At 35.5% G+C, this 23,806-nt stretch overlaps 1 protein-coding gene across 3 annotated transcripts; it reads right to left on the reverse strand.

Moving 5' to 3' along the window:
• Nucleotides 1-300: 300 nt before the first annotated feature.
• Nucleotides 301-20,734, reverse strand: LOC145163763 (protein NRT1/ PTR FAMILY 8.1-like). 3 transcript variants are annotated; one of them, XM_079082614.1, is made up of 5 exons: nt 20,586-20,734; nt 17,915-17,978; nt 2,816-2,936; nt 2,472-2,689; nt 301-1,809 (listed from the first exon to the last, which is right to left on the reverse strand). In XM_079082614.1, the coding sequence occupies exons 3-5, from the start codon at nt 2,907-2,909 to the stop codon at nt 409-411; spliced, it is 1,713 nt and encodes a 570-aa protein (XP_078938740.1). In that variant the 5' UTR covers nt 2,910-2,936; nt 17,915-17,978; nt 20,586-20,734; the 3' UTR covers nt 301-408. The 3 variants fall into 3 exon arrangements, with proteins under 3 accessions (XP_078938740.1, XP_078938700.1, XP_078938683.1); XM_079082574.1 differs by lacking the exon at nt 17,915-17,978 and having other exon boundaries at nt 20,586-20,733; XM_079082557.1 differs by lacking the exons at nt 17,915-17,978; nt 20,586-20,734 and adding an exon at nt 3,007-3,763.
• Nucleotides 20,735-23,806: the final 3,072 nt, after the last annotated feature.

The following is a 23,806-nucleotide window of genomic DNA, read 5'->3' on the forward strand; positions in this document are numbered from 1 at the left end:
ACCCGCGACACGCCAACCCGAACACGACACGATTGCCAGGCCTAGCTTGAGCTTTATTACATGTTGTCTTTTAACGAAGACTCTCTAACATAGAACAACTTTTGTAACAGTTTTAAACACCCATCATCAAAGATTTATTGAAAATCATTCAAAAGCTTTTATGAAAAAGAATATAAGGTTGTAGTTTGTCCTCAAAGCATATCAATGAATTCAAGTACATATTGTTTAATTATATAACGATTCAAATATTCAATAGTATCTTCGTGATGATATGTGTTCCACCGACGACCAAATATATAATGGACAAATTAACAATTTGGATTTAACAATAAAACGAAAATCAACATGACTTGGTAAATATATAAATAAAAAAACGTTTCATAACAATAAAAATTAAATGAGTTGTAATTAACTTTGATCAACCACTGTGGTGGATTCATCTCTAACACTTCCGATGGCACTTGCTCCATCTCTGCCCTTGTATCGTCGAGCAACCCACATATAAACCACCAAATTTACACCATTAATCGCCATCAATATCCAGAAGAAATAATCCAACTTACTCGCATTCAAATCGTTCCTCAACCACCCTTTCTCCTCATTCCCCGTTGCCCGTTGAACGATCTTCACAATCGCAGTACTCAACCAACTTCCGATCCCGATCTCGCTCAAGAACATAGCACTGCTTAGACTTCTCGTACCATCTGTAGCTTCGTCATAAAAGAACTCCAGTTGTCCCACATATGTAAAAACCTCGGCACTACCCATTAGAAAAAACTGAGGGAACAACCAGAACACGCTTAGGGTTGTCGGGTTTGAATGGGTCCTGCGTTTGTGCTCAACCACTGCAGCCGACGCCATGGCGAAAATGGAAATGAATAGACCTATACCCATGCGTTGTAGGGAAGTGATGCCACGACGGTGGCCGGTTTTGCTCCGGAGGAAAGGGACGATGAGCTTTTCGTAAATGGGAACCAGGATGAGGGCGTTAATGGCGGAAAACACTGGGACGGAGCCTGATGGGATGACGAAGTTGGAGCCTAGTTTCCGATCCATGGTAGCGGCTTGGCTGAGGAAGAAGGTGGATAACTGAGCGAAGGAGATAGAGAGAGCAATGGTGGTTGCCCAGATGGGTAAGACTCTTATGAAGCATTTGAATTCTTCGACTTGTGTCACTGTGCATAGTTTCCATCTGTTTCGAGTGATCGAGGATTCATGGTCTTCGATAACTGCTGCTTTGTCTAAGAATCTGTATTGTGGAGTGTGAAAGAGTTTTCTTGCCCCAAATATGTCTGATTCTTGAGTGGAAACCTCATAAAGTTGTCTATCGGAAACTACACGAACTCCCCGGAGATGGTTCTTGACGGAAACCACCATCACCTGTACAAATCTGGTGAAAGCACTCCCCATCGGCTTCTTGTACCGGTAACTCGAGAATCCGGCCAACAAAATCAGGATGGAGGTGAACATGGCTATGGTGGGGATTCCGAAACCCCAAGCAAACCCTTTTTCTTGTTGTACGTACACCAAAAGAGTGATTCCCAACAGTGCACCCATGTTAATGGCGAAGAAGAACCAGTTGAAGAATGCGTATTTTTTTACAACTTCCCGTTCATCTTCTTCGTCAAACTGATCAGCCCCGAAGGAGGAAACACAAGGCTTGATTCCGCCGGTGCCGACGGCGATGAGAGCAAGTGCAGTGTAGAGGAACGCCGTTTGACCGTCGGATGCTGGAGGGCATGGTCTTTTCAGGCAGAGTGGTGGACGTAAGCTGTCCATTTTTGCTGAAATTGTCAGCATCACCATTCCCTGATGCATTAATTACTTTTCATTAATCTCCAAATAACAATATTCCCTCCAATTACATAATTGAATGAAAAGGTTGAATTAGTTGAAACTTGAAATCGCTACTCGGTATTCAATAGATTAAACACTAAATAGTGTGATGTTAATTCCTTTTCCGTTTCCAAAAAATAAAATAAAAAATAAATATATACTGTAATAAATAAATAAATAGTACTCTTTTCCCCCACATCATCTTGATGTGGTGTTTTTATAATATTTGCCTATTTCCAAAAAAAAAAAAGAAAATAATAAATAAATAATCATGTGAATGTTATATTGGAGTTCAATGAGAAAAAAATTTAAACTTTTTAACCTTAAATAAATATCATAAATTAGATTTTGTAAATAATATTCTTTTACATATTTTTGGTTAAAGTTTGTGGAGTTCTGTACTTCTGTTGTAGATACTTCAATTTATCATATATTTCTCACTAATTTTTGCAGTTAAGTAGATCCTTTACCAATTTATGCTCGTATAAATTATGAATTTTTAAAAAGAACTTAAAACATGGTTGTATAACCGGTGTGAAAACTATATCGTTGCATAAACTGATATAAAAAAAAAATGAGAAACTGTTCTATTTATTTAACTTAATAGTTTAATAAATCCAATATATTGTTCATACCCCGAAGTAGATGAAAGAGAAGACGATGATGGTTAAGAATCGCCCCAAATAAGCATCGGCGATGAAAGCCCCAACCAAAGTAAGCACGTAAGCAGCTCCAATCCAATCTGTCACATGTGTGACGGCATTTGGTAGCGATTGGTGCATCTCCCTCGCCAAATACAGTACCATACTCACTGCAACTGCGAAGAATGCTAGTCTTTCTGCCACCTCATTCACTATCAGAAAAAAACACCATAATTCAATTGGAGAATTAGATTACAAAACTTAGAACTATAAACAAAATATACACTATTAAAAAGATTGTTTGATATATTCTTTGTTAAAGTGTAACTATTTCATACCAATAATGAAAGGAGATGCCCTCCATCCTCCGGTTTTTCGCTTGTCAGCAATTCTCCCTCTATAATTAACACAACCGTTGCTTACTAATGTCATAGTTGAGATTGGTATCGGCTCTTCTACCTAAAAATCCCAAGAAAATATTTGTTAGAACGATGATAGAAAATAAGGATGGTATCATAGTGTATGTTACCTTATACGATTGTTGTTTTTTTATATGATCCATTACAATCGATGGCTCTATATATGATGATTTCTCAGACCTTTCACTAATCGTATCCATGATATTTCGATGTCTTTGAACTTCCAATTTCAGTTCTAACACTGAATATTGTATATCGTTTTAAAATGTGTTTCACATGTGACTTCATTTTGCTTTGTTAGGAGGATATAATTTATATTGTAGGGTGTTCGGATGTTTGAGTAGTAGTAGGACGGCAGGAGTTATGGATTTGCACGACCCGACCCGTATAAATCTTTATTTTGTAAGATTCTTTTGCCAATATCAACGATTGATACCCACTTCAATCCAAAAGCATTTGAGAGAAAGTGATTCTTTAGTTAAAATAGTAATATACTTAGCTTTGCATTCTTTAATCTTCGAAAAAATTAGTTTTAGAACTTAACATCAACATGGGTGATGCACCCAATGCTGGAGTCGTTGGTTATTACTAATTAAGTAGAAGACTTGACAATTGAGATGTGGTCAAACTGCCGCTCCAGATGTCAAACAAATACCAAGTCTTAACCTGTAAAATATCCAGTCACTAAACTGCAAGTTCAAACACAACGAATTGTGCCTCCTACATTAGAATATATTTAACTTTAGTTGATCTGTTGGCGACAACTCTTGGTGGGTTAAATCAATTACTTGCTAAGAGACAGAATACGTACCTAGAAAAAGAATCATATTGAAAGTCCTTTGAGGCTTTGGCATATGGAACGTTGATGGTAGAACTCAAATATTTTTAAAATAAATAAATAATAGTCATTTGTTGATCAATACTTATATATTAAATTCCACTTCTAGATGTTTAAGTTCTACTCAGAATTTATTATGATATAGTTGAGCTTTATAACAAAAATAACATATTAGGCTAATCAAAATAATATTTTTTTTTAAATTAAACATAAATTAACAAAAATTTCGAAAAAAGCCACCAATTTCAAAGTTAGCATATACGAATGGGTGATAGCATTAAAGAATTAACCTGTTTTATTAAAAAATTTCCAAAAATAACCTCTAATTTCACAGTTAGCAGTAGCACATACGAAATCGGTGATTGCATTAGAGAATTAACCTTTTTAATTAAAAGAAAAAAATTCACCCATTTAATGGATGGCAATTGCAAGCTAGCACTATGAAAAAGTCATATTTTAAGTATTTTTATTTTTTCTTTGGAAAATTTACTGAAAAGTCCTTATATTTAGGCCTCATCGATTTAATATTTATCCTTTTTTTATTCAATTAATTTCCAATAACCAAAAATTGTATTCATTTTGACCCATATATCCGGTCAGCAGTCATTAAACTTAAAAATATTAAACTTTTGGCCTAGATTTTATTTATTTATTTTTTAATTTTGGTTCAAATTTTATACTTTTAGCCCGTATTTCAAAATTTTATTACGAGTTCATCCTGAATTTATTTTTTTATTTTATTTTATTTATCTTTTTATAAATATTTTCTAAATTTTATTTTGAATATGTATTTTTGCTTTATAAAATCATATTTATGCAAAAAAAAAACATATTTTTACATAAAAACATTATTTTTTCTATATAAAAACCTTTTTTTAACACTTTTGTATGCGAAATACCTAATTATAAAATTATGTGTTTATTAAGTACATAAATAAATATAAATTTGTTTTTACAAAAAATGAATACAAACAAGTATTTTATAAAAAAAGGTATAGAAACACATATTTTATAATAAATGTTGTAACATTCGTTTCCAGAATAGATCAGTTGAGGACTTGGGGGGGGGGGGATCAAGGTAAGGTTTTTGGGAAAAACCTGGTGCGACGACGTGGAGTATGGAGGACCACAACGTGGTATGTCCATTATGAGAACGCGTGTTTTGATGGCCGCCACGACATGGCAGCTGATGCAGCCCAAGCCCATGATTTTTGGGGTTTTCTCCATATTTAAGTATCTTAACTTCATAGTTAGGTAATTCTATATAGCCTCCACCATCTTATATCGAAAACCCTAGCCTCATTTGAGTGTTCTTGGTGTGGTTGTGGTGTTCTTGAAGTGTTAAACCTTGGATTGCAACTTGAAGAAGAAGAAGAGGGTGCCTTTTGAGCAAAGATCCAGCAAGCAAACCTCCTCACCACCTTCTTCCACATCTTCTATACTTTTGTAGGTCCCCAAGTTTCTATCTTTATGTGATATTCTTCTAGATTTAAGCTTAAAAGCTAGTTCTTCATGATTCAAGGTGGGTTGAGTGGGTGGTTGTTGGATTAGTGTCTAAGCCCGTAACTATATTTGGTATGTGCTTGACCCGGTTGTGCATGGTCCTTTTGGGTTGCCTTCACCAAAGCAACTTGACAAGGTAATTTGATATGAGAGAGAGGATATTATGATTTATTAATATATTATAAGAATAATATATTAAAGGAGAAATCATATTTATTTAATTAGTATTAGTCATAAATTAATTAGGAATTAATTTGGTGACTAAAAGAGATTAATTAAATAAAGGGGCATAAACTGTCAAATGTGTGATAGTTGAGTTTTGGGCTGGGAAACCTAATGGACTAAGGGGGAACAAAATTATGATGAAGGATCATCATATTTTCGTCCAAGGCCTCATTCCAGAAGGTTCCTTGGGCTGCTTGGTGGCTAAGCTATCCATTAGGGTTTAGACTGAAACCCTAGCACCCTACAGTATAAATAAGACCCAAAGGCTTCAATTTTCGGCCACTTGTTCCCAAGAGAAACCCTAGGGCCGAAATTAAGCATCCTCCCTCCTCTCTCAAGTTACCTTCTTGCTTGTGTGGTGTTTGTGATCCATTAGAGGAATTACAATTGTGATTCTAAGCTCAAGAGAAGAAGATTCAAGCTACTATTGAAGAGGTAAACATCTAGATCTGATGTTATTTGTTATTTTGATATTATGTATGCTAGATTAGGGTTTGCAAATCTTGGATTCAAAGCATGTACAATAGAGAAACCTAGATCCAAGCATTAGGGTTTGTATGAACACATAGGATTGTTCTTATGCATAAAACCCATCAGTGGTATCAGAGCCTTGATTGGTTTCTGTTGTATGTGATGCTTTAACTGTTTGCATGCTGGAAATCGTTTTTTCTGGCTTCTGTTCGACTGGACTCGGCGAGTCGGCCCTACTCGGCGAGTCCATGAGTGGCTCGGCGAGTCGGATCGTCTGACAGAGGATATATCGGGATTTCTTGCTGTTTTTGTTATGGAATAGTTGCCTAATCTGTTTTTACTGATAAAATTCGAATTTTAATGATTTTGTGAGACTATCCTTGCCAAAAACAAAAGATATTTACCAATTGATTAGATAATAAATTCCTTATATGATTAAAATTGATTATTTGTATTAATTGGGTAACTTATCTTGCAAGAAATTGAATTAGGTCAAATATAGATAATCACTAAATTAATTGTTTGATTTATATTATTTGTTATTTGATCCCTTGTGTTTTGAAAAGTTCAAAACTTGTCCTCAAGTTTTGAAATTTAAATTTTGTGATTAAAAGTTTAATTTTGAATGATTTAAATTTCAAACCCTTAGAATTTTACAAGTTTAAAATTCAACCCTATACTATTATATTATTACAAGATTAATTAATATATATGTATAAGAATTAGCTAGTCTTATCACTAGTAGGCCTCATTCACGAAGCCAGTCTATAAGGTGGGTATAAGGTTGCTGCCTATAAAATGGCGCTTAATGGGTGTACACTCACACCTACCGCTTGCTTGACTGGTGGAGGGTCGTTAGCCGAACGGATAGGATAGGGCACTTAATTCCTCATTATAAGTATAATGGAAATATTAAAGTAACTACATTGTTTTATAAATTCCCAATCTTAGTCACTTTAGGGTAAAATGTGAAAAAGATGTTATTCCATGGAATTACACTTTGTACCCCTGTCAAACGTTAGTGGAGCGTGCGTGGCTAACCGGCACACTAATTTGGGATTGACATCGGTGACAAAGGGTGGCTCGATGTTTATCATAGATCAATGGAGCGTGCGTGGCTAACCAGCACATTGATTAGGTGATAGAGACATTGGGTGCACCATGTTGATTCGCATGGTTATTCACAACTTGTTTGCGATTCTCGGCATCCCAGTCGCAAATTTGAAGTGCATATCGAGATTTAAACATGCCATTGAAATGTTCAATGAATCTCAAAAGAAATCTAGGAATTTTCAAATACATTTAAAACTTAATCTCTTTTCGTTTTTCATGGTGAGAATTAGTGAATCGTCATTCACTTACCTTCAAATTATTTACTTTTAGATTACGGCATCCCTTTTCTAAGTTGTAAATAATGTTGTTGGATCCTAGCCCTAATTTCTCATTTGGGTGTTTAATTGGGGATTCATTTCTAATCAAACTTTGTTTCTTTCTATTTCAGATGTCTAACGCAAACGCAAACAACAACACTTATGGGTCATTCTCGTTGATGAACCTGTGTCAAAAGGTGACATTTGATGGCTTGAACTTCAACGAGTGGATGAGATACATTCGCATGATAACTCGCTACGAGGACAAAGAATATGTCCTCGACGAGAAGCTAGAAAAGATCAACCCAGAAGAAGCTACTCCTGAAGAGATGGCCGCCTTTGAGGCCCACGAGCGTGATGCGACGAAAGTTCATTGCATCATGTTGGCCACCATGAACCTCGAACTCCAAAAGTCCTATGAGGACATGTATCCATATGAGATGCATCAAGATTTGCTGGACAGGTACCACCAGAGCGCGAGGCAAGAGCGCTATGAGATCATCACCAACATGATCACCGCTAGGATGGAGAGTGGAGAATCCCTAACTGCTCATTTGCAAAGAATGCAAAGGTATGTTGATCGTCTTCTGAAACTTAATGTTAAGTTTGATGAGGATTTGGCTATCGACATCATCCTCCATTCCTTGCCTTCCTGCTACAACCAGTTCAGAATGACCTACCTTATGAACAAAGAAGAGGTCACCTTGAGTAAACTTCAAGGGCTCCTGAGGACAGCTGAGAGCAACCTCAAGGACAAATCTATTGCATCATACTCTACTGTAGCTGCTCCTGTGTTGGCAATTGGCCAAGGAAAGGGAAAGAAGAGGAAGACTCCTTCTAAGAGCCACCATAAGGGTAAGACCCAAGATGGTTCCTCTTCTAGTGGGACCAAAGCAGGTTCTGTTAAGCCCTCTTCTGACCCCAAGGAAGCAAAGTGCTTCTATTGCCACCAGAAGGGCCACTGGAAACGAAGCTGCCCAAAATATCTGCAGGACATCAAGGATGGGAAGATAAAGCCCACCTTTGCAGGTATGTATTTAATTAAATCTAATAACTCATCACTTGCTACTTCATGGGTCCTTGATACTGGATGTGGTTACCACATTTGTTCTGATTTGCAGGGGCTAAGAAAAAGTAGGGAAGTGGAGCATGGAAGGATAAACTTGATCATGGGAAACAAGAAGTCTTCACTAGTAACCAAGATCGGAGTTTATTCCTTAGTGTTGAGTAATGGGTTAGGGCTAGATTTAAATAATTGTTGCTATTCGCCAGATATGGCAAAGAACATCATTTCTTTTCATGGATTGTTTAGACAAGGTTTCAGATATTCGTTTGATAATAGTAATGGTTCTATTAATGCTTATTTGAATGGTGTCTTTTATTTCAATGCATTACCTTGTAATGGGATTTATGAATCTGTGTTAATTATAGATAATTTAGGAAATGATGTTTTGAATATTGATTCGTCCACAAGTTTGGACAAAGCATGCTTGTGGCATTCTCGCCTTGGCCATGTTAACAAGAAACGCATAGCCCAACTCCAAAAGGATGGAGTCTTGGAGTCATTCGACCTTAGGGACGATGACGTGTGTGAGTCTTGTTTACTTGGGAAGATGACCAAGTCACCCTTTACTGGCTCATGTGAAAGGGGTGAGGGTGTACTGGATCTCATACATACAGATGTATGTGGACCCTTTAGATCCACCACAAGGGACGCATGTCGCTTCTACGTGACTTTTACAGACGATTATAGCAGATATGGATATATCTACTTAATCAAGCAGAAGTCAGAAACCTTTGAAAAGTTCAAAGAGTTTAAGAATGAAGTGGAGAATCAGCTGGGCAGGAAAATCAAGATGCTTCGATCTGATCGAGGAGGAGAGTACCTGAGTCTTGAGTTTCACGACTATCTAAAAGAATGTGGAATAGTTTCGCAATTGACGCCTCCTAGAACTCCACAATTGAATGGTGTGGCTGAGAGACGTAATCGAACCTTGTTGGACATGGTTCGTTCTATGATGAGTCGTGCTTCGTTACCAATCTCATTCTGGGGGTATGCCTTAGAGACTGCCGCCCATATCCTTAACTTAGTTCCCACCAAGAAGGTTGCCAAAACACCTCATGAGATGTGGACAGGGAAAGCTCCCTCGTTAGCACATATCAAGGTTTGGGGTTGTGAAGCTTTCGTAAGACGAGAGACTCACGACAAGCTAGAACCTCGTAGTGAGAAGTGTTATTTCATCGGCTATCCACAGAAGTCTTTTGGCTATCTCTTCTATAGACCAAGTGACAATGTTGTCTTTGTTGCTAGGAGAGGGGTTTTCAGAGAGAGAGAACTCATAAGTCAAGGAGACAGTGGGAGTCAGATTGACCTTGAAGAGCTTCAAGAGTCAGGAGATGAAAGAACCTCTGACACTGGCATGCAACCTGAGGAGGAAACTCCTGTTGAACCAATTGACCAGTCCTTACCTCTTAGACGTTCGAATAGAGTTAGTGTTCCACCCCAGTTTTATGGTTTCCATATTACTACTGACGGGGATACGTTAATTAGTGATAGTACACTAATAGATCTGGATGAACCTAATAGCTATAAGGAAGCCATGGCGGGCCCAGAGTCTGCTAAATGGAAAGAGGCGATGGACAACGAGATTCAGTCCATGTATGACAACCAAGTTTGGAATTTGGTTGATAATGTACCAGGTCGTAAGACAGTCTGGTGCAAGTGTATCTTCAAGAAGAAGACAAACATGGATGGGAAAGTGCACACTTATAAAGCGCGATTGGTCGCAAAGGGCTTTACTCAAACTCCTGGAGTTGACTATGATGAGACCTTCTCGCCAGTTGCTAAGATAAAGTCTATTAGGGTAATGCTCGCAATAGCTGCGTTTCATGATTATGAAATTTGGCAGATGGATGTAAAAACCGCTTTCCTAAATGGGAAGTTGGCTGAGGATGTTTACATGAATCAGCCAGAGGGTTTTGTCGATGCGAAGCACCCAAATAGAGTGTGCAAGCTTGAGAAATCCATTTATGGATTAAAGCAAGCGTCTCGCAGATGGAATCTTTGTTTTGACGAGAAGGTCAAAGAGTTTGGCTTTCTGCGAAGCGAAGATGAGTCATGTGTGTATGTCAAGGCCAGGGGGAGTATAGTGAGCTTCCTCGTATTGTATGTCGATGACATACTACTCATAGGAAACGACATCCCAACCTTGCAGGAGGTCTAGTCCTGGCTTGGGAAGTGTTTCGCTATGAAGGACCTCGGAGAGGCTTCGTATATTCTGGGAATAAGGATAGTGAGAGACAAAAGTAAGAGACTGATAGGACTCAGTCAGGATACGTACTTGGAAAAGGTACTAAAACGTTTTAGTATGGAAAATTCCAAGAAAGGGGAGTTACCAATCCAATGCAGTACCAAACTGAGTAAGACTCAGATCCCAAGTACAGAAGCAGAGATAGCTGATATGAGCCGAGTACCTTACGCTTCCGCAGTTGGCTCAATTATGTACGCTATGACCTGTACTCGCCCTGATGTGGCCTTCGCTTTGAGCATGGTCAGCAGATATCAAGGGAACCTTGGTAGGGCGCATTAGATTGCTGTCAAGAATATTCTTAAGTACCTACGAAGGACCAAGGAATGGTTTCTAGTCCTCGGTGGGAGTGATGACTTAAGGGTGCGAGGGTACAATAACGCTAGTTTTCAGACGGATCGGGATAATTACCGATCGCAGTCAGGCTGGGTCTTTACCCTGAATGGAGGAGCAGTGACTTGGAAAAGTTCCAAGCAAGAGACCGTAGCTGATTCAACGTGTGAATCAGAGTACATTGCAGCAAGCGAAGCATCAAAGGAGGCTATATGGTTGAAGAACTTCATAAGAGACCTTGGAGTTATGCCATCCATAAAGGAGCCCATGGGAATTTTCTGTGATAATGAAGGAGCGGTTGCCTTGACCAAGGACCCAAGGGATCATGGCAGATCTCGACATATCGACAGGAAATACCATTTTATTAGACATTGGGTAGAAGAGGGACTCCTCGTTGTGAAGAGGGTATCGTCAGAAGATAACCCAGCATATCCCCTTACGAAGGGACTGAGTAGGGTAAAGCATTTGAAGCATGCTAGGAGCGTTAGGCTAAAGGACGATATTAGTTTAGATTAGATAGGTAGGAAATTTGTAATGGATAATTTTGTATTCAACATTTTGATGATTAAATAAAGGTGTGTTATTTATAAGAAAGTTGCTATCTTGTGTTGATAATTTATCTGTTATTTCCAAATTTTGCATGTTTTGACTTCCTGAATAATAAGATTGTTCAAACAGTCCACAATCGCTCATATGTTGGAAGTAGATATGAAAGAAGATTGTCATAAATTTGTTTGTAGATTGTCTTAAAGGTTTTAGACATAGCAAAGGTTTGCTACAAAGTTTATGAGTGCTTATGAAATATGTTTTGAGCATTGGAATAAACCCGCACTTGTTAGTATCACTTCTTGAATGTTATCATAGGTGATCGCAAGATGATAATATCATATAATCTTAAAACCTAGAGATATGGTTATTGTTTGCTAGTTGATTATATATTGATAATACGAAAACGCATCAGTAACTTGATGTTATAAAACGTATTATTGTGTGTAACTTAGCTAGTAGATAATAAAAGCATATAAGTCGAAGTTTATCTGTTCCTTTCATTCTAGGAGGATAAAAGCGATATCTTGGCCACTCGATGATTTGGTTTGACTTATGTGTCGGGCCCGGTCAGGATGAGGTTGATGTGTTCAACTGAATTCTATGTCGAACGGATCAGAGATCGAGAAACAAAATGCTAGACAATAAGTATTATCAGCATGATATCTAGAACAGAGGATTATACGATCCCTTATCTGAAGGACAAGATTTTGATCAGAGTTGACAGAAGCGTATAAGAGATACGATTGCTAATCGGATTCTGAAGTCGTATGTGAGATATAGTTACTAGACTTATCCAAGTGGGAGACTGTTGGATTAGTGTCTAAGCCCGTAACTATATTTGGTATGTGCTTGACCCGGTTGTGCATGGTCCTTTTGGGTTGCCTTCACCAAAGCAACTTGACAAGGTAATTTGATATGAGAGAGAGGATATTATGATTTATTAATATATTATAAGAATAATATATTAAAGGAGAAATCATATTTATTTAATTAGTATTAGTCATAAATTAATTAGGAATTAATTTGGTGACTAAAAGAGATTAATTAAATAAAGGGGCATAAACTGTCAAATGTGTGATAGTTGAGTTTTGGGCTGAGAAACCTAATGGAATAAGGGGGAACGAAATTATGATGAAGGATCATCATATTTTCGTCCAAGGCCTCATTCCAGAAGGTTCCTTGGGCTGCTTGGTGGCTAAGCTATCCATTAGGGTTTAGAGTGAAACCCTAGCACCCTACAGTATAAATAAGACCCAAAGGCTTCAATTTTCGGCCACTTGTTCCAAAGAGAAACCCTAGGGCCGAAATTAAGCATCCTCCCTCCTCTCTCAAGTTACCTTCTTGCTTGTGTGGTGTTTGTGATCCATTAGAGGAATTACAATTGTGATTCTAAGCTCAAGAGAAGAAGATTCAAGCTACTATTGAAGAGGTAAACATCTAGATCTGATGTTATTTGTTATTTTGATATTATGTATGCTAGATTAGGGTTTTCAAGTCTTGGATTCAAAGCATGTACAATAGAGAAACCTAGATCCAAGCATTAGGGTTTGTATGAACACATAAGATTGTTCTTATGCATAAAACCCATCAGTGGTTTCCATAAAGTTGGTAACTTTATGGATCATTGAGGTCCCTTTATGGTTATATATTCTAGATCTAATGTTCTATGGAGTCCTTGGTCCCAAGCATGAGCTTTGGAGTTCATTTCTTTCATTAGTGACCTAGTTTGGAAAGGACATGCATTGGACATGCATGAACCTAAGTAACATCCCGAAATTTGCAGATATTTTGGAATCCTCCCTTCATTATTATTTTGTTATATTTAGTCCTTGGGGATGGAATGATGTAGCCATGAGATGCCCTAATGGCTAGCATTGTAATTTTGGATCAAGAAGAGTACGCCGCACGTACATAAGGGTACGCTGAGCATACTAGGCACGCCCTAGTATGCTGGGCGTACTCACGTCAGATGGAAACCCTAATATTTAGGGTTTGGGTGGTAGATAAACATCCTTATGAGCTCATAACCCTCTATCATTTCAGCCTCCATAGTCTTGAGCCGTTTTCCCCAAACCCTAGCCCCTTTCTTGAGTGTATAAGCTAAAAGTGTGTGTTTTGAGTAGTTGAAGAAGAAGAAGTTGCATCAAGGAGTTGGAGAAGGAAGGAAAGCTTGAAGATCTGAGGTTATCTTGTCCTCTAGAAGCTCTACGAGGTAAAAAGCTTATGCTTTTGTGCTTATATGATGTAGATCTTGCCTTAATAGCTTTAAGACACATTTCTTGTCCCAAAAAGTCTCAGTATTGTGCATGTTGTGTTTTGGTCGTGTTAAGCTGTCCTTTCAGACCCTAGGAAGGGTTCTAAGTGATAAAAATGAGGTCCCAATGGCTAGAAGTGTCTCATGTGAGTGGTAGAAATATCTTAATGGATTAAGACCTTGCATTAAGGACTTTTTGGACGTTCAAAGCCTTAAAGTTTGAGACTTTATGGTTCTAAGACACATTTGGTCGATGGATCTGGAATATGGGCTTAAGTGCTTAAGCCATTAAGCACTTATTAGGGTTTTGGACTCAGTGAGGGTACGCCCCGCGTAGAGGGCAGTACGCTTCGCGTACGCAGTCAACGTCCCCGCTTTCCAGTCAACGTGCCCCGCTTTCCAGTAAACGCGACGCTCACGTACGCACCGCGTAGCATCGGAGTACGTCCAACGTACGTCTTCTGTTGGGCTTTTGCGATTTAGGCTTTGAGATTGGGCCATCTATGGGCTAGTTGGTTTGGACCTTTATTAGGCTTTCTGAATAGATGTGTTTTAGGCCAAATATGGAAATGGACCTTTATTAGGCTGTCCTGATGTGTACGAAAGGCCAAGATACCCAGGTGGGCCAGCGGTGTGTTGTATGCCAGGTTTGGATTAGTTGTATGTTGTGGGAGAGCGGTCCAGGTGTACTGTCAGCCTTGCGAGGTGGTCCAGTCAGATTATAGGCTCGGGAGAGCGGTCTAGGCCTGCTATAGGCCTTATGGGGCGGACCAGACAGACTGAAAATGGTATAGGCCTCAGGTACCGTTGAAGATTCCACATTTATTATATTACTCAGGTACAGACTGAAAATGCTATAGGCCTCAGGTACCGTTGGTGATCGTGAGAAGATAAAGGCGTAACTGTACACACTTATCAACAACATTGAAGATTCTATATTTATTATATTACTCTGATTTTCAAACAATTTAATTTTGGAACAAATGAGTTTTTATGAAAATGGTATTTTAACTTAATTAAAAATAAAAAATTGTTTTTGGAAATGGGACGTTATGTATACAAACACATTTTTATAAAAAAAATGTATAAAAAAATATATCTTTATAAAAATATATACAAATACACTTTTATATAAAAAAATATACAAACACATATTTCATAGTAAATGTATTTGAATATATTTATGTATTTAGATGCACATAAATAGATGTTTTATACTACCTCCGTCGCATATTTATTGTCCACTTTTGACTTTTGAAGTCTTTATTCTTTAACTTTGACCTTATTATTATTTTTATATATAATATTTGACGCAAAATATATGAATAGATTGTGTTTTAAATGCCTTTTCATTCTTATAAGTTTCATCAAGTAATTTATAAAACAAATAAAAAATTTTAAGGTCAAAGTTGAAGAAAAAAGATTTCAAAAGTCAAAAGTGGATAAGAAATATGGGACGAAGGGAGTACATTTCTTTTATAAAAACGTGCTTCGATACATTTTTTTTTATAAAATTGTGTTAGTATATATTTTTTTTATAAAAATGTGTTTGTATATATTTTTGTAAAACACGTGTTTGTATACATTTTTTTTTTCTAAAAAACGTGTTTGCATACATTTTTTTTATAAGATCGTGTTTGTATATATTTTTATAAAACACGTCTTTGTATACAATTTTTTTTATAAAAACGTGTGTGTATAAATTTTTATAAAAACGTGTTTGTATAAAAATACATTTATTATAAAATATGTGTTTGTATATAAAAATTCTTCCTAATTTAATCTTATTACAAACACATACTCGAAATAAAATTTTGAAAAAAAAGATGTAATAAGATTAATTTAGGAAGAATTTTTAACAAAATATTGAAATCTATGCCAAAAGTGTAAATTTTGGACCAAATTTGTAATAAATTTTAAAATGTGGGCAAAAAGTGTAATTTTTAGAAGTTAGATGACATATTGACCGGGTAATAAAAGGATAAAAAGAAATACAATTTTCGATTTTTGTGACGAAATTGACTAAAAAAAGATAAAGACTGAATCGATTATGAGACCTGAACATAAAGATTTTTTAGTAGATTTTCCTTTTTGTTTCCAAAATTATATAAATATTACGTAGAATGTTTTGAAATATGTCGATTTTAGTTATTAAGTTAAAATAAAAATGGAACCTGTACATAAATATTAGTATAAATATTAGTTTAGTTTTGTTATTATAACTAATGTTTGGTGTTATTGTGGATATAAATTTATTGGCTTTCTATTTCAAATATGATATAGTCAATTTTTACAAGCAGGACTTGTACACAAAGGAAAATGCAATTAACTTGAATATCATGCGATCATAATGAATTCAAACAATTAAGATACAAATACAACAATAAATTAATATAGCGATATTTTTTTTCACAATGGAAAAGTATCCATCAACACACCAAGGACAAGGAGGTCGGGCATCATGTGTCATTTCCAACTAAATACGAACAACCAAAAGAAGTCATGCATGTTTTACCATTATTAATGGACAGATGCCAAGCTGGATATTCATGAAATCATAACCGTATCTCATGCCAAGGAAAAGGTTGGATAGAAAAAAATACAATCATTGCCAACATTTGTGACATGCACGCCTAAGGTGTCTATCTTTGTTCCCAACCAATACAATAAAGTTTGAATCATCAAGTATGAGTAAATTTTAAGTTTAAGACTAAGTCTAAGTCTAAATTGAATGTTAGTGATGATTCACACTGTATTGTAGCGATTAGACGTGTGTGTCCCATCTGTTGGCAACAATGACATTTTTTTGTATCAGGTCTTATCATTGGGATAAGATACGATTATGGTTTTGTAGACGTCTTGGCGTCTGCCCATCAATGACAGTAAAGCCTACATGACTTGTTCCATTTTTTTTGTATTAAGTTGAGTCTAACACATGATGCACAAATCCTTGATATGTTTGTTCAATACGTCTCTATTGTGAAGTACTACTCTACCAATTTATCATAAAGTTTATACCTTAGTTTTTTGAAATTCGCTATGGCATCACCACATGGTATACTAGCCAATGACTATTTATACATGAACTATGTCCAGGCTTGTAAATCGACTATGACATATTTCTATTGCTCACTCATTCGATATTTTTTTCTCATGCATCTCGTATACGCTCTACGTTGTGGACTTACAAATCCTTCTAACCAGAACCTTTTCCGTATAGGGGTAGTACTAGCTTTTGAAGTTCCGCTACATATAAATAACAACAAATTATCATGCAAGCTATGCTCATCCATAAGTCTATGGACTTAAATGTTTCCGTAATGCTACATTTTATAACTCTTAACTAATGTTTTAAAAACTGATTTGAACCGGTCAGTTGAACCAGTTGGATCGGGAACCAAGGAAGGAAGTTGTTCAACTGGCACCCGTTTTATGCCTATTTCCAATCCGAAACGAACCAGACGATTTTTATAAAGATCCGATTGAACCGATTAAAATTTAACACGATTGAACCTGTTAAATTGAATAAAAACACATGTAAAATTTATGGTTATGTGTTTTTTAATGTATTTGGATTAATCTTGTATTTTTAATGTTTGAACTTATGTACATCAAATTCTTGATTTATTTATGTATGTAGTATTTATGTACATCTGTTTAGGAAAATAGAAAAAAATATGAAAATTATAGAAACCGGTTGACTCGGTGATTGAACCGGTTGAACCAGAAACCGGTCACCATACCGGTTTAACTAAAAAAAAACGGTTTTGTAAACATTCCTCTTAACTGCCATTTACAATTTTTAGCGGCTAAAGTTGGAGCTGACACTAAAGTTGAAACTAGTTCTCTTTATGTACCAGTTTCGTCAGTGTTTTTTTTGGGCTTGGTGTTACTGTCAGTTTTAGATAAAACAACTAGTATGTATATTCCTTGAATTCCTATAACCTGATTAATCATTGTATGATTGAAGCCTTTATGGCTGAAGTAGTAAATCTCTCTCTCTCTCTCTCTCTTTCTCTCTCGTGTTTGCGTGGACGTAGCCGATCATCCGATCGTGTAAACCACGTAAATCGATTATGTTCTATTTTCGTTATGCTTTCATTACTCTATCATAAATCGTATATCACTGTTGTTGAAAATGCTTAATTCGTAACATAATTTACATACTTGGTTACTCCCGCCATTGGACGTCCCATTACCACCACAATGATTTTCCCCAAGTTAATCAAACCTAACAAATTTGATATCAGTGGTTAAATCAAACACCAAGTATATGCAATTTGGAGCATAACCATCTATTTGCCCCCATTGTCCACTACAAACATGTATTCCAAAAAACTGATTATATGAACTCATTCTCAATTAACTTTTTAAACCTTGAATATAGGTGAGTGCACCCTTAAAAAATATCATTTTTAATGTCATTTACCTCTAAGCTTATTATTTGTATAGGTATTTAAATACTTATTTAATTCTTGGTAATATAATACCAACTAGTGGGGTGGCTATGTTGCGCCGAATTTATTAATCTTATATTTTTCATACACTTTTTTTAATGTTTTATTAAAAATAACATTTATATACATTTTTATTAAATAATGACCATTTCTCTGGTTTTGTTTTGCGAAATTAATAATTTTTGTATTTTTGTTTTTGGTAGGGATTATAACTGTGATGTGAAGAGCAGAGAACATTTCTATTGTGAAACATAGGGCCATTTATGTAGGTAGGGACCATATCTTTAACTTTATGAAACATAAGAATCATTTCTGTAAATTTGTTAATAGAAAGGGACCATTTATATAACGTTTTGAAATATAGGGACCATTCTTGTAAAAATAATTCTATATAGGGACCTATTCTTTAAATTATAGGACCTTTTTAGTAATTTGGATACCATGCACTTGTATGGACCATTTCTGTAATTTTCTATTCCAAGGAGTTATAGAATATAAAACTTGATCAATAATTAAATTTAAATATATACTTTATTTTGATCCACATATTATCCGATGTTAATGTTAAAGTAGATCTATTCGAGTCGAATATTTACCAACGGCTTTTTGAATTGTTTAATTTCCGAACGATTACAATACAGTGGCCATCTTGATGATAAATTTATAATCTTAATTAACTTAGATGTATATTAATATCCTTTTTATTTGAGTTTTGTTTCTTCTTTCATGTAATAAATTTATCAAGTCAGTAAGTACGTACTACCCAATGACACAAATTTGGAGCAACAAAAATGAACATGAAATTATGTCAACACAACTTGCAGGCTACAAATTAACTACACTGAAGTATTTATGACACATGCACGCCCATATGATAAAATATAATAATACCTTTGTAGTCGCAACTCGCAATGAACTATTTTACGTATAAATCGAAACAAACAACTTATTGTTATAGATTAATTTAAAAACCATCACCAATATGATTAAATGAATATTAGGCATGAAATTAACTCTCTAAAATGAAGTTTATCCATGTTCGAAGCAAACATATATAGCTTCCTTTCAGAAAAAAAAATAGATTTTGTAAAATAAAGAAGGGAAATATACAAAAAAACCCAACGCTTTAGCATTCATTACTCATGGTCGTCCATGGCACATACGAGTGTGTATATTCTAGTCATTCTCATGTATTGTATTGATTTTTTTATTTTGAAGATATAGAAAATAATCACAATTAATTTCCTCTTTCAATTCGTTTTCTCTTTCTCTTTAATTTTCATCACATGAAAATTCATATGATATCAAAGGAGTACATGGATCGTTATGTACAAATCTATAAGTTCTAAGCAAGCTCCCATTGAAAAAATAAAATTCCTTTTCAAAATGATCTCTCTAACTCAATATTAGATCCCATTTTTTATATTAAATTTGATGTAAAATGGTTTTAAACCAACACTATTTCTTATCAAAAATGGTGTTTGTAAATAATAGAACACTTGATATCATGTCATGCTATACATTTAAGTTATATTTAGTGTTAAACTTTCTTTTGTATAATTTGGGTTTTCAACTTTAAATTTAATATAACTTTGGTTTTTTATTTGTATAATGATAGTTTATCTGTATTGTTTATTACTTGTTACAAATATTGTAAAACTGATATTTATTTGTGATTTATATGTATTATATTTATTTTTTATGTTTTAGTTTTATTTTATTTTTTTAAAAATGTTTATAACATAATACATCTCTAAATAATTAATACACCTGACAAATATTATAATTGTCTAATAATATATTCTAGAAAATTATTGTATGATTCAAATTTGAAAATAAATAAATAAGTTAATAAAACTTTAAGAAATACAACTATATTTTAAAATCTATATAAGTTAGAAACAAAACATTTAAAAATTTTCTTATGTAATTAAGAATGATATAATAGATTTGAGATGAACTTGTAATCAAATGTTTGGATGGACATGTGACTATGCTCAGCGTATATTTACGTTTTTCTAGAAAGCAGAATTAATAGTGTATCTATTTTCATTTTCTTTAAAGTTTGAAAACGATGTGTTCAACATTCGATTATAACTATTTTAAACTTTCGAAAACAATAAAACATAACTCATGCTTTTATATACATTAATATTTATAAAATGGTAACAGTACTATATAATTATATATATAGTCTTATCAAACAACAACTATATTATATCCGGAAAATGACCTAAAGTACCAGTACTCATTCGTTTTAATCTTTGATGTCCAATTCACATCAAACAGATTCTATTATGGTGCACACGCGCGTGACATGTTGCTAATTAAAACCCAGCACGAAAACGGTAATTAAGAAGAATAGATAACTAAAAACCAACCTTAACAAGAAGCGAAGTCACCTGATCATCATCCACAATCTTTTGTCTTCAGACATCCTGATAAATCTCATGCTGTTGTGTAAATTTTGTCTGTGTGTATATGTGTTTGAGAGAGGGAGAGAGAGAGAGAGAGAGAGAGAGAGAGAGAGAGAGAGAGAGAGATATGGTATATATTTACATATGGAAATGTATAGGTAAAGAAGATGATCCGAAATTAAAGTTGATGGGCCGGTTTAATTAAATGAGGTTTGTTGGGGTTAGGTAATGTATGGTTTACTACTACTTGACTTACTAGATAAATCTGCATGCAATCACAACGCTCAAGGGCTCAAGGTTGGTGTGAACATTTATGGAGCCTTGGCTACAACTTCTGCCATTCCAGCTCCTCCTAAGACCTACCATCACCACCAGTGCACGTACAAATGTCAAAGCAATGAGTAAAAGCTGTTGATACAATTAATTACAGGGGTAATAAGGGAAAAATGGACTGGGAAACTTGGTGTAGTAATCCAGTAATGGCTTGCATGTTGCAGTTTTTCGGTAAAATCAATTTGGGGTGGGGGTGGGGGATTGTACATGCCAGTCTCACAATTTGGTTCTGGGTTTTGACGGATTTGCCCTGGTGGATGTACACCTGTTCAGTGTTGCTGTTGAGTGAAGTTGGTGAACGATATAATCTTTTGGATCGAGTTGGAAAATCATCTGGTTGTTTTTCTCCTTTGAGGTTTGACGATTTTGCCCTTGCTGGTGCTATGAGAAGACATGAAGTCTTGATACTATTCAGGTCTTTATCGGGCCGCCATTCTTTTTTCATCAAAGTGGTGTTGGTCCTAGTGTTTTTCTAGTTGTTTGTGTGTTTGCTTAATCATTGGACTCTTTGTGTTCTCGGTCCATCTTTATATAATTTTTGCAGTTCAAAAAAAAAAAAAAAGTTATTGAGAAAAATTGACATTTTTTATTTTCATCTCCAAACTTCAATGGATCCTTATAATCTTTAGGTGACAGATTTCCTATTTTTATTCCAAGATAGGCCGTTTCAGTATGGAGGTCAATTTCCAATGTTTTCCGGGTTTGGAGTGAGTGTGGCCTGGATAAGTAGAATTTCTCTACTAACCTTGTAGTATGATTAAGTTTAATTATATGTAAGACTGAACTTCGAGTTTGTGAAAATGAATATTAAAAAAAAACAAAATTTACATTTTTTTATAACTTACATGAAAACCATTATGTAAAAAATGTTTTTTTTTTGTGTGTGTGTAAAAAAAGAAGTTAATTTGTTAAAACGGAAAAAACTTAAAAAAAATCATAAAACTAAGGGTGACAAATCGGACCATCGTGTCGTGCTTTTGTCTGACACGACACAACACGACAATGTTTTATGTGACACAGACACGACACGATACGATATCGTGTTTTTTTAACTAACACGAAACTAACCAATTAAAAAACGACAAAGATAACATAATATAACAATTAGTTTGTTTAATTAATATTTAATAATACATAACACGACAAACACGGAAAACACGACAAAAATTGCTAAATCGTGTCAATTCGTTTCGAATTTTGAACACGGACACGACACGACACGACATCGTGTTTTTTTACACTTGACACGAACACAACGCAAACACAAATTCAAATATCAGTTTCGTACCAATTTCGTTTCGTGTCGTGTATATCATCAATTGCCACCTCTACATAAAACCATATGGTAAGCCAATGCACTAAGACCAGCCGGAGTGGGCGCGGATGAGGTCACACTCCCCTTGCCACATAAGCACAAACATCGCCCCCTGGGTGCGGTCCAGGTGCGGCTGATGCTGCGATGCGGCTTTCGGAGGGAGCGGTTCTTGCTTGGTTTTGATTGGCCAACCCATTTTGACTGTTGCAAACGGTCATAATTTGGGTTTTTTTTTTCTTTTAACCTTTAACATCTATTTAAACCTCTCAACCCTTCATTTTTTTTATCTTTCTACTACATTACCTCTCGAAAAAATCAAAAAAATGTCTTCGTCCGATTCTTCTAAAGAATTTGATGTTATGTTCGATGTTTTTGTCGCTGCTGCTAAATTTGCGGAACAAACGTATGAAGCAACATGCAGTAGGGCATCCGGCAGTGCTGAACAGAGAAACGGAAGATTTATTTGTAGAAATCGTGAAGATGCAAACCAACGTCTGATACAAGACTACTTTCAATAAAATGCCACTTTTCAAGGGTACTATTTTAGAAGACGCTTCAGAATGTTCAAACCATTGTACGAACGTATAGTCGAAGATCTAACGAGGGAGTGTGATTATTTCGAGCAACAACCCGATGCTAGAGGTACACCCGGTTTCACCCCTTTACAAAAATGCACAGTTGCACTTCGTCAATTAGCATATGACATCCCTCCTGATGTGTTGGACGAGAGTTTTAGGATGTTAGCTAGGACTGCACGAGATAGTTTACACTATTTTTGCAAAACTATTATTCAGTTTTATGGTCCAAAATATTTACGTAAGCCTATATGCAATGACATCATGAAATTGCAATCTCATCATGCTAGCGTACATGGCTTTCCCGGAATGTTAGGAAGTTTAGATTGTCTACATTAGGCATGAGAAAATTGGCCTACCTCACACCATAATCAATTTACCCGAGGTGATCATGGGCATCCAACGGTCATACTTGAAGCAGTTGCATCACAGGATCAGTGGATTTGACATGTTTTTTTGGTTCTCCTGGATCCCTTAACGAAATTAACGTTCTTAATCGTTCACCTATATTTAACAACATATATGACAAATCTAAACCAAATTCTTCTTTCCAATTGCGTGAAACACCATATAAATATGGTTATTATCTAGTTGATGGTGTCTATTCTGAGTATGCAGTTTTTGTTAAATCATTTACGTGTACGAATGATACTCGTCGGAAAAAATTCAAGAAAGCTCAAGAAAAGAGCTAGGAAGGATGTCGAGCGGGCTTTTGGAGCTCTCAAGAAACGTTGGTTTATATTGAAAAAACCAGCGATTTTTTTCAACGAGGAAAAAATGCATGAAGTCATGTATGCATGTATAATACTGCATAATATGATTATCGAAAATGAAGGAAGAACGATATGTGAGTATGCCGAAGAGAAAACCATTCCCGCGATACAAACAATAGAAATTATGGGCGACAAGTACATTGAAAAGAGAGCAGGGGTTCGTTGCAATGAAATATTTCACAATCTTCG

This window comes from Lactuca virosa, chromosome 1, assembly GCF_052849685.1.
Source record: "Lactuca virosa cultivar CGN04683 chromosome 1, Lactuca_virosa_CGN04683_v6, whole genome shotgun sequence".
Lineage (NCBI taxonomy): Eukaryota > Viridiplantae > Streptophyta > Magnoliopsida > Asterales > Asteraceae > Lactuca > Lactuca virosa.

Bases quoted from the DNA above. Each gene is read 5' to 3' on its own strand.
- LOC145163763 (XM_079082557.1), bottom strand. From the start codon at position 3,096: ATGGATACGATTAGTGAAAGGTCTGAGAAATCATCATATATAGAGCCA. The intron at 2,937-3,006 runs GTAACATACACT...TGGGATTTTTAG, and splicing joins AAAAACAACAATCGTATAAG to GTAGAAGAGCCGATACCAAT. The intron at 2,690-2,815 runs GTATGAAATAGT...TTTTTCTGATAG, and splicing joins GGCATCTCCTTTCATTATTG to TGAATGAGGTGGCAGAAAGA.